We start from the raw sequence: 14659 nt of genomic DNA, 5'->3' as shown, positions 1-14659 counted from the left end.
TCAGTCTCACAGCCCAAACACGCTCACACACTGCTGTGTCCGCTGTTCCACAGCTACCATTCTGGTCTCCTGGCACACCCTGACGCCCCGTGGGTTCTCTGGTCTGGGCAGCATGGCCACACACACTCTCTGCTCTGCTGGAGAATGAATGGCCCTGGGAAACGGCAAGAAATGGGGCACTGGGAGCCGGGGGGTGGTCCCACTCCCGCCGGCTGCAGCACCTTCCCCGCTTTGTCTTTGCTCTTGTCTCTTTAAGAATTCTAAAATCTTAATACTTGGGATTAATACCCTCAGAATGTACAGAACCCAGGCCGGTCACAAGAAAGCTAGACCACTCAGCACACAAAGAGCACACCGAGGATTCACCAAGAACACATGGGCCCAGCGCACGAGAATGTCAGCCCCAGCTCCCCTCAAGGAATCGTGCTCCAACCAAACACCCTTTCCTACTTGCCAACGCGGCAAAGGTATTTTTCACAAAAGAGTAACACAGGCAGCTGGCCACAAAGCAGAGGCGAGTGCCTGCTAATGCTGTCGGGAACGTGGGTGGGCAGAACCTCTCCAGGGAGACCCTCGCGGGCCCCGCTCTTGGAGCCCGCCAGTCCCCTTCCGGAATTCTACCCAAGGAAATGCCAACATCGGGCACAGTGAGTGACGTGCAAGGGTGTGCAGCACACCACTCACCCCGGAGGAGACATCCTCAAGACGCAACCACAGAGAACCACGTGAGTTATGGAGTGTCCACAGGCAGCCACCAGGATCTCCTGCCGGCGACTGCTGACTGCCGCAGGAGAGTCCGGCCCAGCAGGACGCCAGATTTAATTGCGGTCTCTGGGCGGCAGGATCACTCACTTTTTGTTTTCTACGTTTCCCGCGTTTTCATATTTCTACAACAGACTCGTGAAATCAAGTTCCGTGGGAGCAGGCACTCTGCTCCCTCGCACACCAGCAGGAAACACAAAGGAACACACAGCGGTGCTCGCAAGGCAGTGAGTGAGCAAGTGGGTGCTGTTGCCTCTCTACCCGGGAAACCCTTCAGGAGTGTTCTTAACTGAGATTTTGGAATTCCTTAGACCCCTAGATCCAAGTGGACCTCCACCTTCCTGCGTGCTTCCACACGGTGGCCCGGCACCCCAGTGCCCCTCTGCACCTGGAACCCACTACTCCTTCTCCTCCTTGGGCCTCAAGAGCACTCTCCGCAGGTGACACGATATTAGCTCAAAAGGGCGCAGCCACTAGAAACCACAAACGCACGCGTGTCTACTCTGGTGGCTCCCCAGGACGGCCCCCATGGCACCCAAAATCCTTTTTATGCATCCCACATTTCCCCAGTGCATCCCAACCCAACCGCCCAGGAAGCGCAGCCACTCTGGCATGACAGACCCCCCGGGCCTGGCTCTGAGGCCTTTCTGCCCACCCCCGTGCAGGGCTGACAATCACCAGCACTGGAGACAGCAGTCAAGGACGGGGGCAGCCCTGGACCAGGGTCGCAACTGCTCGGGGCACCTCCTGTGATTCATGCCCTAGAGCCATGCGGTGTTGGCCTGGCCCAGGCTGGTTCCACCATACAAGGCCCCTGGAGAGGAGTCCTTCCCACTGTGAGGCTGTCCTGCACCACAGGATGTAGGGGCCAGAAGCCCCCACCCAAGCCTTGCAATGTCTCCAACCAAAACATCCCCAGCAGGTGAGACCACCGGCGGCAGGCTCTGTGGGATGGGGTGACAGGATGGGCCCTCGCTTCCCGCAGGGACCAGGTGCTCAGTGTGCCAGTGTACCAGGCTCTGAGGGCCAAAAGTGAGCGCGAGCCAGTCCCCACGCTTCAGAGGTACAGCCTGGAGGGCTCAGAAACCAAGTTGGCGCTGTCAGCTCGTGTCTGCAGTGTCCACGCTGGGCCACCACACGCAATTAGTCTGAGAAAGGACCAACAGCACACGCCCATCCTTCTGAGCAGCCAGAGGGACTGAGGATGTCTCAGGAGCTTCCAGCACAGAGTGTCCCACCCCTCCTCCCAGTACAACTGATGACATTTGTAAAAATGCCACCCTCACCCGCCCTCGCTGGCCACCCCAGTGCCAGGCACTCCACATGGGCACTCTCCATCATTTATAACCACAGCCGCCACTCAGAAAGGACAGGAAAATGGGTCACTCCCACTTTTTTTTTTTCATTTTTTTTCAAGTTTATTTATTTTGAGAGAGACAGGGACAGCATGAGTAGGAGACGGGCAGAGAGAGAGGGAGAGAGAGGGAGAGAGAGGGAGAGAGAGGGAGAGAGAGAGGGAGAGAGAGAGGGAGAGAGAGGGAGAGAGAGGGAGAGAGAGGGAGAGAGAGGGAGAGAGAGGGAGAGAGAGGGAGAGAGAGGAGAGAGAGAGGGAGAGAGAGAGGGAGAGAGAGAGGGAGAGAGAGAGAGGGAGAGAGAGGGGAGAGAGGGAGAGAGAGGGAGAGAGAGAGGGAGAGAGAGGGAGAGAGAGAGGGAGAGAGAGGGAGAGAGAGAGGGAGAGAGAGAGGGAGAGAGAGAGGGAGAGAGAGAGGGAGAGAGAGAGGGAGAGAGAGAGAGGGAGAGAGAGGGAGAGAGAGGGAGAGAGAGGGAGAGAGAGGGAGAGAGAGGGAGAGAGAGGGAGAGAGAGAGGGAGAGAGAGAGAGGGAGAGAGAGAGAGGGAGAGAGAGGGAGAGAGAGGGAGAGAGAGGGAGAGAGAGAGGGAGAGAGAGAGAGGGAGAGAGAGAGAGGGAGAGAGAGGGAGGGAGAGAGAGGGAGAGGGGAGGAGGGGAGAGAGGGGGAGAGAGGGGGGGAGAGGGGGGGAGAGGGGGGAGGGGAGAGGATCCCAAGCAGGCTCCATACCATCAGCACATGGCCCAATGTCGGGCTCAAACCCATGAAACTGTGAGATCATGACCTGAGCTGAAACCGAGAGTCGGACGCTTAACTGACTGAGCCACCCAGGTGCCCCGATCACTCCCACTTCTAAAGAATGTAACAGGCCCAGGAGGATAAGGGACCTTAGTAAGGACCACTCCTACTCCCCACGCCTGCACACCCAGCCCCCAGCAGCTGTCAGGAAGGCACCAGCAAGATAAAGCTGCAGTGACAGGCATCAGCGTGCAGTGCCCTCCATGTGGCTAGACCCAGGGGGCCCATTCAGGAAACATCACCTCCCATGCACCCATCCCTCCTCCCCTACTGAGGAACATTATGCTGGGGCCCCCGTTCTCTGAACTAGAGACAGTCCTTGTGAACCTATCAAAGGGGTCTGCTTTGATGAGCTAGGGCTAAGCAGACAGTGTGGCTCAATGGGTGAACCACCCCAAGGGGAGGCCTGCCCCCGGGGCTGGTTGAGGCTTCTAAAGCCGCTGTACAACTGTCAGGGGGGAAGGCTAGGTGCTCTGGAGGTCGGGGGGAAGGCTGCACGTACTGAAGGTCAGAGGGGAAGGCTGCGCCCTCTGAAGGTCAGAGGGGAAGGCTATGCGCTCCGAAGGTCAGAGGGGAAGGCTGCGCCCTCTGAAGGTCAGAGGGGAAGGCTATGCGCTCCGAAGGTCAGGGGGGAAGGCTACGCTCTCTGAAGGTCAGAGGGGAAGGCTACGCGCTCTGAAGGTCAGAGGGGAAGGCTGCGCCCTCTGAAGGTCAGAGGGGAAGGCTACGCGCTCTGAAGGTCAGGGGGGAAGGCTGTGCCCTCTGAAGGTCAGAAGGGAAGGCTGGGCAGTCTGAAGGTCGAAGGGGAAGGCTGCGCCCTCTGAAGCCTGCTGCCTGGCGTTTCCCCCTTTCCCTTTTTTAAAGTTTTTCTTTAAATCCCAGTTAACACACCGTGTAATGTTAGTTTCAGGTGTACAATCGAGTGATTCCACACTTCCACACGTGGCCCTGCGCTCATCACAAGTGCCCTCCCTGATCCCCATCCCGTCCCTCCCCTCTGGTGACCAACTGTGTGTCCTCTGCAGTTCAGGGTCTCCCTTCCCTTTCACTCTGAGGCCTCCGTTGAGGCCGGCTGCTGGCCTGGGGTTGAGGCCAGGGCACTCACATCCTGCTGAATGGAACAGGCTGGGGGCAGGCTGGGAACCCCCAAGCCTCCCAGGCGCTTTTCCTAAATGAGACGTTCAGAGAGCAGCCCCTCCCCAAAGGCATCCCTGGCCCAGAGCACCCTAGCAGTGGCAACACACTGGGCCAATGCTGTGCCAGGCAGGTGCTGCTCACATTCGAGAATCTAGCTCTGCCTCCAGAGAGACACCAGGCTGCGTGCCCTCAAGGACACGGGCCACAAGCAGCCCACCTACACCACAGGAAGCGACTCCCAGTCAGCCCCTTTCTCCCCCCAGCTGTCCTAGCACCTCAGGCTCACCGTAAGGGGGAGACAGGTAGAGAACAGGTAGAGAACAGCCTTAAAATAAGAACAGCCGCAGCCCGGAGGCGTATTTGTTTTGGAAGCGTCTACTTAATGAGTAGCTGGGGCTGGTGATAATGCCTGGTTATCCTCTATCCTCCACGACAGCGCAGTTCCCGAGGGATGCACAGGACGGGCCAAAGGGGCCACATTCATGTATAGAAGCCAGAGCCCACCTGGTAGGCTGGACCAAGCCGACAGGCTCTGAGCATGGGATCTGGGGCCCTACAGCCAGGGAACTTGCCGTTGGCTCTGCGTCCTATGCTGACGGGCCACGTGTGTTCTACGAGGGAGACAGCCTCCGTCCCGTGGAGTGTAGCTGGGGTGGCCCCGGGTCTCGCCAAATCACCTGACTGACAGCAACTAAAGCACCTAGCTGAGGCCAGTGTCCCCATGGCCCCCTCAAAGGCCTGCCCAGGGAGGGGCAGACAGGAAGAAGGAACAAGCACTGTGAAAGCCACCACCTTTTCACAAACTGCCAGGAATACGGCGGCTACTTCTGTGCTGCTGGCCTCGCGGGGCTGGGCCTGCTCCTTTGCTCCACGGCTGGAGAAGTGGCCACCCGGGTTTAGAGATAAGCCTAACCTCAGGTCACGTATACCCCTCGTGCATCCCGAAGCAGGCTCAATTCAAGTGCTCCCCCAGATGGAGCTCAGCTGATGGAGCCCAGCCACGGACCACGGGCTGCTCACTCAGGACCAGACACGCCACGCAGGCACGTCGCTCATGCTAAAGCAGGTGTCTCCTTTTAGGGGCTGCCCGTGGATAGGCAAGGCCACGGGCCACGGCCTCTGCTGCTGAACCTTACCGCCTTGCCCTGGGACTGCCCCCCACCAGGCCCAGACATGAAGGGAAAGAAGGGAAGTGGTGGTGGGGGATGGGGGGGAAGGCAGGGGGACAGAGGGTGGAGAACGAAAGGCACAGGGGGAGAGCTGAGTGAGGGCAAGAGGCAGGGGCGGCACAGGAGGTGGGGAGGACCTGGCACAGCCCCCCCAGCCCAGGAGGGAAGTGTGACAAGAGTCCACCTGTGGAGGGCCCGGAGGGCGGCTGCCCCCAGAGGGGGGGAGCAGGAGAAGGAAATGAGGAGTCCACTCTGGGAAAAATACTGGGCACAATGGCCGTGGGGAGCCCGGAAGGAGGGAAACGTGAACAAGCGGGGGGCAGGCATGCTCCTCTCAAACGGCAGGGTGACGAAGAGCCGCTCTCGGTGAGGCCAGCGCCCTCTCAGCCTCCCCTCTTTGGCAGCAGGAACATGCTCACAACCAAGAAAGCGGTAGAGCACAGGGAAGAAGCGGCCACAGCACCCGCGTCATCGATCACAAAGGCCACGGTCCGCCGTCGCCACCCGGTGCCACGGCATCCCGTGCGGGCCAGCGTGTGACGGTGTCAGGACAGGCATGGGGCGCGGAATGAGAGGGATGAGCCGGCAACCCCCACGGCACAAAGGTGGAGGCAGGAGACGGCAAACAGGGCATGCCGGCGCCCTTCTGACGACGCTGGGGTTGTGTCAGCAGAGGCGCTGGCATCTGGCAGGGAAGGCAAGCGTGGCGGGATGACGCCCCCCACTCAGGCCCCGTGGGACTGGGAACCGGCAGGTCACAGACAGAAGGCACTCTCTGCTCGGGGATGGGGTCAGGCAGTCTCCAGAGAGCACCGAGCCCCCGAAGCCTCGCCCTCTGCCCACGGTCGCCCTGAGAGCCAGACCCGCCACAGGACCCCGGGGTCACGCTCCAGGTGCCGACCCTGCAGTCCCAAGAGCAGCCGTACCCGCAGGATGGTGTGCTCATCCGACCGGGCTCTCCCTAGGGACCGGGACACGAGGCCTCACCGCACATAACAGCAGCTCTCGAGAACAGGACAGAGGTGACAGGGACAAGGTGACATGCAAGGTGACAGCGGAGCTCTAGAGGCTGCGGTGTGGTGAGGTTCTCGGGGGCAGACAAGCCGGGAGGGAAGCAGCCAGGATGGCGAGCCGTGTGCACCTCACATGTACCCGGCCCCGCTGGGGCGCTGAGCACGTATGCCGGCCACCGCAGCCAGCACCCGGGGTTGGGGGTGGGGGGGTGGGGGGGTGGGGGGGCAGGGCAGGGACCGCTCGCACACCAGCCCACCCCCAGGTCTCCAGGAAGAAACTGCAGGCCCAGAAATGAGTTCTCAGACCCGGCCGGTGCTAAGCCCCGTCTCAGCTGGGGGAGGGGGGTTCCCTACAACAGCTGCCTGAGGTGCACCCACACCACACGCGGACGCCTCACAAAACCCCCCCGAGCGCTGTCAGGAAGGTGACGACTCAGGCCGTGTCGCAGATGAAGAAACAGAGGCTCCGGGGCCCTGAACAAGCTGTGGCGCCAGGACTCCCACCTGAAGCAGCTGCCCCGGAGCCACACGGGCTCAGCACCTCTGCAGGACAGCGGCCTGTGCACCCGGACCCCCGACTTCCAGCAATAACTGGCCCAACGTTCCCATGCCCCCTGGTCTGCAGATGGGGCTGCCGGCAGCCCTCCCCTTCCCCACACGTGGCCCCCCCTCCCCCCTTCGGGAGGGAGAGTCCGTCCCCTCCCACCATATCTGGGTGGCCCTGTCACTTGTCTGACCGACACAGCAGAGCTGACACTCATCTTCTGACAGCTTCCACCGTGGCTCTCCTGCTGCAGCAAGGCCACGTAGAGAGCCCCTGTCACGGTGCTTGAAGTGTGACCTGGGGGGCCACGGTTAAAGCTCTTCTCATGACAACCTGAAGACGGTACTTGCCTCTCAGTCCCATTCTCTCACCTGTGTACAGCGGAGCTTTCCAGAAGCTACGTGACTTGTAAGATTATAACAGAACGAACCCAAAAGGAGATATAGGGATCCAGCTCATGAGATTTGCAAAAAGTTGGATCATTCTTCCCATGCTTTGTATTCTGCAAAATATCATTACTTTTTAATTGAAAACAACTTACGTTGACATACACTGGGTTTACCTTTCTCTTTAAGTGAATTAAAGAATATTGTAAATTTATTTTATTTGCTAATACGTATAGCTACAACCCATATAAACCCAATCATTTTTTTTCAAGGTTTATTTATTTTTGAGAGACCGAGCACGAGCAGGGGAGGGACAGAGACAGAGGGAGGCACCAAATCCGAAGCAGGCTCCAGGCTCCGAGCTGTCAGCACTGAGCCCGACACGGGGCTTGAACTCACAAACCGTGAGATCGTGACCTGAGCCAAAGTCAGACACTTAACCGACTGAGGCACCCCTAAACCCAATAATTTTTAAGAATGTAAGGGGAGCTTGAGACCAAAAAGTTTGAGAATGCTGCTCCAGAGTCCACATGCAGAGAGGCCATACGGGGAAACTGAGGCCCCACCCATCAACCCAGAGGTGAGAGAAATGGTGGTCCTTGTTCAGAGCCACTAAGTTCTGGGGTTGATTTCACTGCAACAGACACCACCCAAAGCCCAAGAAAAGAGACACATTTACCTGGCACGATGGGGCCAAGTCCAGTGGACCCCAGGACTGCATGTGGGCCACACATCCACAACCTGGCTAAGCCACCCACGTTACTGCTGGGGGTCAGACCAGTAAGCCGTTTGGGGTTGGGGAGGGTCTCCCTGCTGGCCTTGAAGGACACAGCCAGTGAAGTGGGGGGCTGGCCACTTTGGTGAGCACGGGCAGTGCAGGCTGAGCCCCGAGACCACGGGACTCCAGAGGCGCCGTTCTCTGGGAGAGAACAGTCTGCCAGCCCAGGGCCAGCCTGGTGCAAAGGCTGGAGGGGAGAGGTCCCCTGACCCTAAGGGGAAAGAGGGCACACCTCCCTGCTTGCCAACGGTCAGCCTGCCTTTTGGGGGAGAAGGTGCGTGCCCCTGCAGGAGCTCCCTGCCCCCACCCTACGCAGAAATGCTCAACTAACACCAAAAATCACCACCATGACCCAACTTAGCAGCGACATCCCCAACAAGCAAACAAACAAAAAGGTGTGACAGGTTGTGACTACACACCCCGCTCTCCCAGGGATGTGCCCAGGAACAGCTGCAGGAAGGAGGAGAGTATGTCCCACCCCAGCAGCCGTGCACTGGCAGCTCTCTCGAGCTAGCAAAGGAAACCGTCTTCAAAGAGAAAGGAACCAGGAGGTGACAACGTGAATGCGGTCACCGCCCAAAGCCACATGGCTCTACACAAGAACAGCGCCAGAGCTCATACGTGGCCTGGACACCCCACCCAGCACCCCCCTCTTTCCTCTTCAGGCCTCCACAGTTCACTCCTTGGTTTCACCTCTTCCTACGTCCACGTCTCCACGCACTGTTCTACAGAGCAGCTCCCGGCGCCGGTGGGTGTGTCGGGCCAGGAGCAGTCCTGTCCTGGAAGAAAAACAAACACGGGAGACAAAGAAGGGCGGCACTGCTGCCAAGTCGGACAGGAACAGCATGCGCCACCTCCTTTTCCGGACAGGCTGACACTGACGGGAGGAAAGGCACACACACAAGTCACGGGCGGGGCCCGAGACCAGCCCCCTGACTAGCTCCCAGCACCCATGTGCCCAAAAAGTGCAGAGAGCGCCTCACCGAGCACCTCACAGGCCACACGAGCACATTCACGACAAAGCCAAGAGCCGGTCGGTTCCCAGGACGAAGCAGGAGACCCCGCGACCACAGGAACACCGGCACAGGCGTCCCCACCGAGGCCTCCGGCACCCACCTTCCCGAACCACACGGCTCCCTCCCACGGCAGGCCTTAGAGCGAACAACAGCCCCGTTGTACGAAGTGAGCCCCTCCCAAGCCACCGCCAGCTCCTGACAAGGTCTGGCAGCCAGCCCCCCCTTCCCCCCACCCCAGTGCTGTCTGGCTTTTCTGGGTTCTGGGGAAGAGGCCTTGGTGAGCAAGCACCAGGCGGTGGCACCTAGTGGGAAGAGCAGCGTCCATCAGGGTGGCCCCGGGGCCCTCCCAGGCCACAACCCCCGTGGCGGCAGAGCCTGTCTGCAGCGCCACTGGTGAGTGCGTGTCCCGTCTCCCCGCAGAGGCACGGGTGCTGGGACGCTCCCTGCAAAGCTCCCAGGGGTACCCCAAGTGGGAGGACAAATGAGAAATGAGGCGCCGCTGAGAGCACCCAGCTGCACGGGCTCACCCCACAAAGGGGTTCGTGTTAACGGGAATCTGAACGCACCAGCGGCCGCAGCCAAGAAGTTCAGCAAGCCCGGGCCCAAACAGCCGCCCAGGTGGAGCCGTCTGTACCACGGCCGTTCCTGGAAGCTCCACGATCACAGCTTCCGAGAGGGTCACCAGCTGGAAGACACCTTTTCCATCGATGCCTCCGTGCCTTTGCACACGCCGGGGCCACAGTCCTTCCCTTCTGCTTGGAAAATTCCTACGCATCTCCCCATATGAGCTCCCCTGCTCTGAGCCACCCTCCCGGCCTGGCCTCCCCACCCCAGCTCTACGTCATTCACCCCTCCACGCTGGGTCACCAGTGTCCGCGGCCCTCCTCTCCCAGCCTGACAAAGCAAAGACTGTCTCCTTGATCTCGGAAGCACAGGGCCCGGCCCACAGCGGACAGTGGATGCCGTCCGGACCCGAAGGTAACCTCAGCTGAGGAAGTGGTCCGACTCACTGTCAGAAAAGGCTGGGTCACCGCAGCATCGCTCACGATCGACCAACAGTGGGAACAACCCAGACCACCGACAGAGACGCCAAGTGTGCGTATCTCCGTACCCCAGAATGTCACCCGGCCGTGAAAAGGACTGATGGCTGATCCACGCGCAACGTGAGCAAACTTTTAAATGTTACGCTTAAGCGAAGAGCCACAGAAGACCGTGTGTTGTGATTCCACTTACGGGAGACGCTCAGAACAGGCGGATCTAGAGACAGTCAGTCAGTGACTACCCAGGGCTGGGAAAGGGGAGTGACTGCCGATGGTCACGAGGCTCCTTCGGGGCGATGGCAACACTGGCACACCGAGCTGTGCCGATGGCTACACTGCTCTGTGCTTTCGCTGAAAGTCACCCAACTGTGCACTTAAAACAAGTAAACTCTACGCTGCGTAAATTATACCTCGATGAGGCTGTTAAAACAAAAAAAAAGCCTGGCGACTCAGGCAAGTCCAGTCTGGGTGTCCACACGATCAGACCTGGTGGTCAGTCCCAGGCCAGTCGTCCCATGAGCCAAAGTGCAAAGAAAAAGTCATCAACACCCCATTCAAATCCTGCATAGGTACACGGACACAGGAATTATGTCCTTCAACGGAGCACAAGATTCCGAAGGCCAAGCCAGACAGGCCAGAGAGCCCCGTGGCCATCTAGAAATGCCTGCTGGCTGACCAGGAGCGCCAACTTCCATCGTGGCCTGCGCTAAACTGCCAACACCAGAGGCGGCTCTCCTGCCAGAGCCGGAGAGCTCTGAGCTACGGACGTCACCCACCTCATCCGCCGCTCGAAGAACAACAGGGCGGCCACAGCCCCAGGAAGGGGGCTGGTGTGCGCCTGCCCCTGCCCTGGCTCCGGGCCCGGTCTGTAGGGTGGAGGGCGGGCATGTCCCTGCAAACTTCACCCCGTCGGCCGCGCCCACGACCAGTGGGAGGGCTCAGGTGCTCCCCCCACTCAGAAGCGGGAGGAAGTGCATTTCCTCTTCTACATTCCCAGATGCTCAGAAGCTTCTGGACTGTGGGCTTTCTGTTGGGTAAAAACTAAACTGCACTCTTATTGTCTGCTCACAAATGCCCGTCACTGCCAGTTAAGACAAAAGTTTTCCCCCAAGCCACTCCCCGCTACGTGTAGGGCTCCTCACTGTCTGGGACCACGCAGAGTCTGATCTAGCTCACGCAGCGTCTCTTCTGGGGCTCGCTTCCTCCCCCTGTCATCAACTGTCCAGGACGGAGACCGCCGAGGACTTAAGAGGCAGCCACACGAGAAGTGGTGGCCCTTCTCAAGTCAGAAATTACTCTTTAAGAAAAGAAAGAAAAGTTACTCTGCACCTAGCTCACGAGCCAGCTCCACGCCAAGCAGAGGAAACGTGCAGTAAAACACACGGAGGCAAGCTACGCATCGCAAAACTCTTCTCCAGGTTAAGTCCCAGCGAACTGCAACGGCAAGTCGTGACACGCTGGCGTTGTTCTCAACTTCCCGCGGCAGGTTTCCGGCAAGACCTCCCTTTCCTCAGATAAGGCCGCCGGTGTTACTCAGCAGAGCACTTTCTGTGACAGACATGTACGTCCGTTGGCTGCTCCGCCTGTGACAGCTGCCAGCATAGAGGGCGGGAGCGGCGTTTGCTACTACAGTTGAGTCCATACTTTGTCACCCGAGATGAACCATCGCAAAGAAACTTTCTCAAAGAAGAAGAAAAACTGTTCAAAACATAAGAGAACTGTAGTTCAGACTAGCTGGTTGATAATGGTGTGAATTAAGAAAAATATCAAAGAACGGTAAAAAAAACAACACATTTCCTCAATTCTTCCAGGTTGAAAACCAGAGAAAGGACCGATGGGCAACTAAAGCCCCGCACTGAGCACGCAGAAGGTGCCCGGCAGCACAAGCTTCTTCACCCGCCGTGGGCTGGCTCACCTCTAGGAGAGACCAGCGGGAGGGCCACCGGGGGTCTGTGCTGGTCACTCCCTCTGCAGCTGGAAAGCCAAGGCCTCGGCATCCTCCTTCTCCACAGCAGATGCTCAGTAAACGTGCGGGAGGGGCAGACGGCACCGGGCCCTCCCAGCTCTCACGTCCTAGGATGACCAGCTCTGGAGGGACGTCACTGCGTGACAACTGAAACCGCGTCACTTTTCTTTAAAGGGGCGGGAGGCCCGCGGTTAAGGAACTGCTGAAGAACTTCTGATTCACAACCCCCGATACACAGTCCACTAAACTAAAAACGCACACGCACGCGTAACCAGACCCCGTCCGAATCCCTCTGCCGAGGCCTCTAGTGTCCTCTCGGAACCGCCGGTCCCACAGCCAGGCGGCAGGAAACGCTCCTGCCCTTCCTAAGGCCCGAGGAAGCAGCGGCTCCAAGCCCGGTCCCTTTCAGAGCGGTCTTCCTGCAGCACGTGGACCGGCCTCCTCAGCAAGGGACCCAGCAGGCGAAGGCTCCGATGACCTTACTGCGCCCCCGCCCCGGCTGCAGTCTCGCCCAGGGCCTCGAGAACAGTGCCCGGTTAGCCTAACCGTGGTCAGCTTCTGGACGTTGGCCGCGACGACTGAAGGGGCACACAGCACGGAACTCGGTTCAAAAGACCGCCTGCCGGCGGGTGTTCAGCACGTGTGGGCCGGCGCGCCCAGCGATCCCACGCGGACGACCGAACAGTCGGCCGCTCCCGCAACAACCCCACGCTCGGACCGGTCCTGCGGCCGCGGCGCCGGGAAGTCAACTCGGCCCATCAGCCGTCCACTCCCCGAAGCGTCGCGGGACGGCCTGTCCACGCAGAGAGCGTCGAGGGTCCAAATAAGCACACACGGCCGCCTGCCCTCGACCCTCCGCGCCTGTGGGGTACAAAGGCCTCCCACAAAACGCATCCCCGTCCTGCCGCAGCCCACGGTCGCCAGTGCCCAGCCCCGCGCCAAGCGCTCTTCTCCGCCGCCTCGGTCTTCCTCCCCGGACCTGGCCCGCCGGCGCTGCCATTTCCAGGTCCCGGACGGCGTTAGAAAAGCGGGTCTGGAGACGTGACCTGACGGCGTGAAGCCACACCGCCGCCAAGCAGCAGGCACAGGACGGAGGCCGGCCTGTCCAGGCGGCCAGCAGAGCGCCCCCCCCCGCCCCGCCCCGCCCCACGGCGGTCCCCTGGGCTGCCCCACGCGGCCCGAGCCCTGCCCTCTGGGCCCAGGCCTCCCCCTGCCGAGCTCGAACTTCTCTCTGGCCTCTGGATCCATCCCTCCCGTGCCCACCTCCGCCGGTCTCCCCGTCACTGGCCCGCGCGGCCAACCTGCGGGCCGGGCAGGGGCACGCCGTCCCCTCCCCCCCACCCCCGCCACCCCCGCCCTGCGCGGACCCGGACACGAAGACCATTCGCCCCCCTCCCCCCCCCCGCCGGGTCTGCGGGGTCGGCCGGGCACCTCCACCTGCGCGCTGCCAGCCCAGCCCCCGGGGGCGGCGGGGCGGGGGAGGGGGCGCTAGGAGCGTCGGGCGGGGGGGGGGGGGGGGGGACGCACGAGGGCCGCGCCACCGGGTGAAAAGTAGCCGCCCCTCTCGTTCCTCAAAAACGAAAAAGTTTTCACCCGAGCTCGCTTCGGGGAGAGCAACTTCTGGAGACGACGCCACGCTGTGCTTCCCGGGTTTCCAGCCGCGCGCAGGGCCGGCGGGACGGAAGGCCGGCGTGCCGCCGCCGCCGCCGCCGCCCGGACCGCCCTGCTCCGCACCCCGCCCTCCGGGCCCCGCCGCCCGGGCCCCGCCGCCGGCGGACGCGCCAGCACGGGGGGCCCGCGGTGCCCGCCGCCCCCTCCCCCGCGGAGCGTCCCCGGCCGGCGACACACTTCTTTCTTCCACGGCCGGCTCCCCGCGGCGGCCGGCGAGAGCAGCCCCGGCCGCTCCCCCAACCCCCCCCCCTCCCCCCGCCCAGCGGCGAGCCGCGGCCGCCGGACCCGCGCTGGTCACCGGGGGCGGGCGCCTGTCCGTCCTGCCCGGGCCGGCCGCCGCCGCAGCCCCGCGGCCGGCAGCTCCCGTCCGCCGCCCCGTCCCCGAGGAGACGCCCCGCGCCCGGCCGGCCCGCTCCGCCCGGGCCCGCCGCCCCGGCCCCGTGCCGCCCGCGGCGCGCCCCGCCGCCCCGGCCCGCCTGCCCCGCCGCCCCACTCACCCCATGAGCCAGTCCATGGCTGCTCGGGGCCCGCCGCCCGACACGCTCGGCCCTCAGCCCGCGGCGGCGGCGGCGGCCGGAAGTAAACACTCGCTCGCACACTCCCACACGCGCGCCGCGGGCGCCGCCGGAAGTGACGCGCCGCGCGCCGCCTGCTGGGACGCGTAGTCCCGGCGGCTTCTAGGCCAGGCCCGCCCAGCCAGGGAGCCGGCGCGGGGCGTGGCGGGGGATGGGGGCGGAGGGCGGCCTCGACGCCCCGCTCCCCACTGCGAGACGGTTACTCACACGCCCCAGGATGTCCCGTCACACCCCGGATGTCCCCTCTCCCCCCGGATATCTCCTCACACCTCGATGTCACCTCACCAGCCCGGATGTTCCCCCACATCACAGACCGTCCCCTCACGCCACGGACGGTCCGTTCACACCCCAGATGTCCTCTCACATCTCAGATGTCCCCTCACAACCCGGGATGTCCCCGCACACCCCCAGATGTCCCCTCACACCGGATGGCCCCTCATACCCCCAGACGTCCGCT

General features: G+C 61.8%; 1 protein-coding gene across 3 annotated transcripts in view; it reads right to left on the bottom strand.

Moving 5' to 3' along the window:
• MOB2 (MOB kinase activator 2) overlaps positions 1–14252 on the bottom strand; it is a 75109-nt gene extending 60857 nt beyond the window's left edge. Inside the window, exon 1 of one of the 3 annotated variants that reach the window (XM_042907071.1) lies at positions 14125–14252. In XM_042907071.1, coding sequence (XP_042763005.1) covers positions 14125–14141 — 17 coding nt within the window. In that variant the 5' untranslated portion in view covers positions 14142–14252. Of the gene's footprint in view, positions 1–10766; positions 11281–11319; positions 13041–14124 lie in introns of those variants that run through there. The other 2 variants (XM_042907073.1, XM_042907072.1) reach the window with 2 other exon arrangements.
• Positions 14253–14659: the final 407 nt, after the last annotated feature.

This window comes from Panthera leo, chromosome D1 (assembly GCF_018350215.1).
Source record: "Panthera leo isolate Ple1 chromosome D1, P.leo_Ple1_pat1.1, whole genome shotgun sequence".
NCBI lineage: Eukaryota > Metazoa > Chordata > Mammalia > Carnivora > Felidae > Panthera > Panthera leo.
This window is presented reverse-complemented; position numbering and strand designations above follow the sequence as displayed.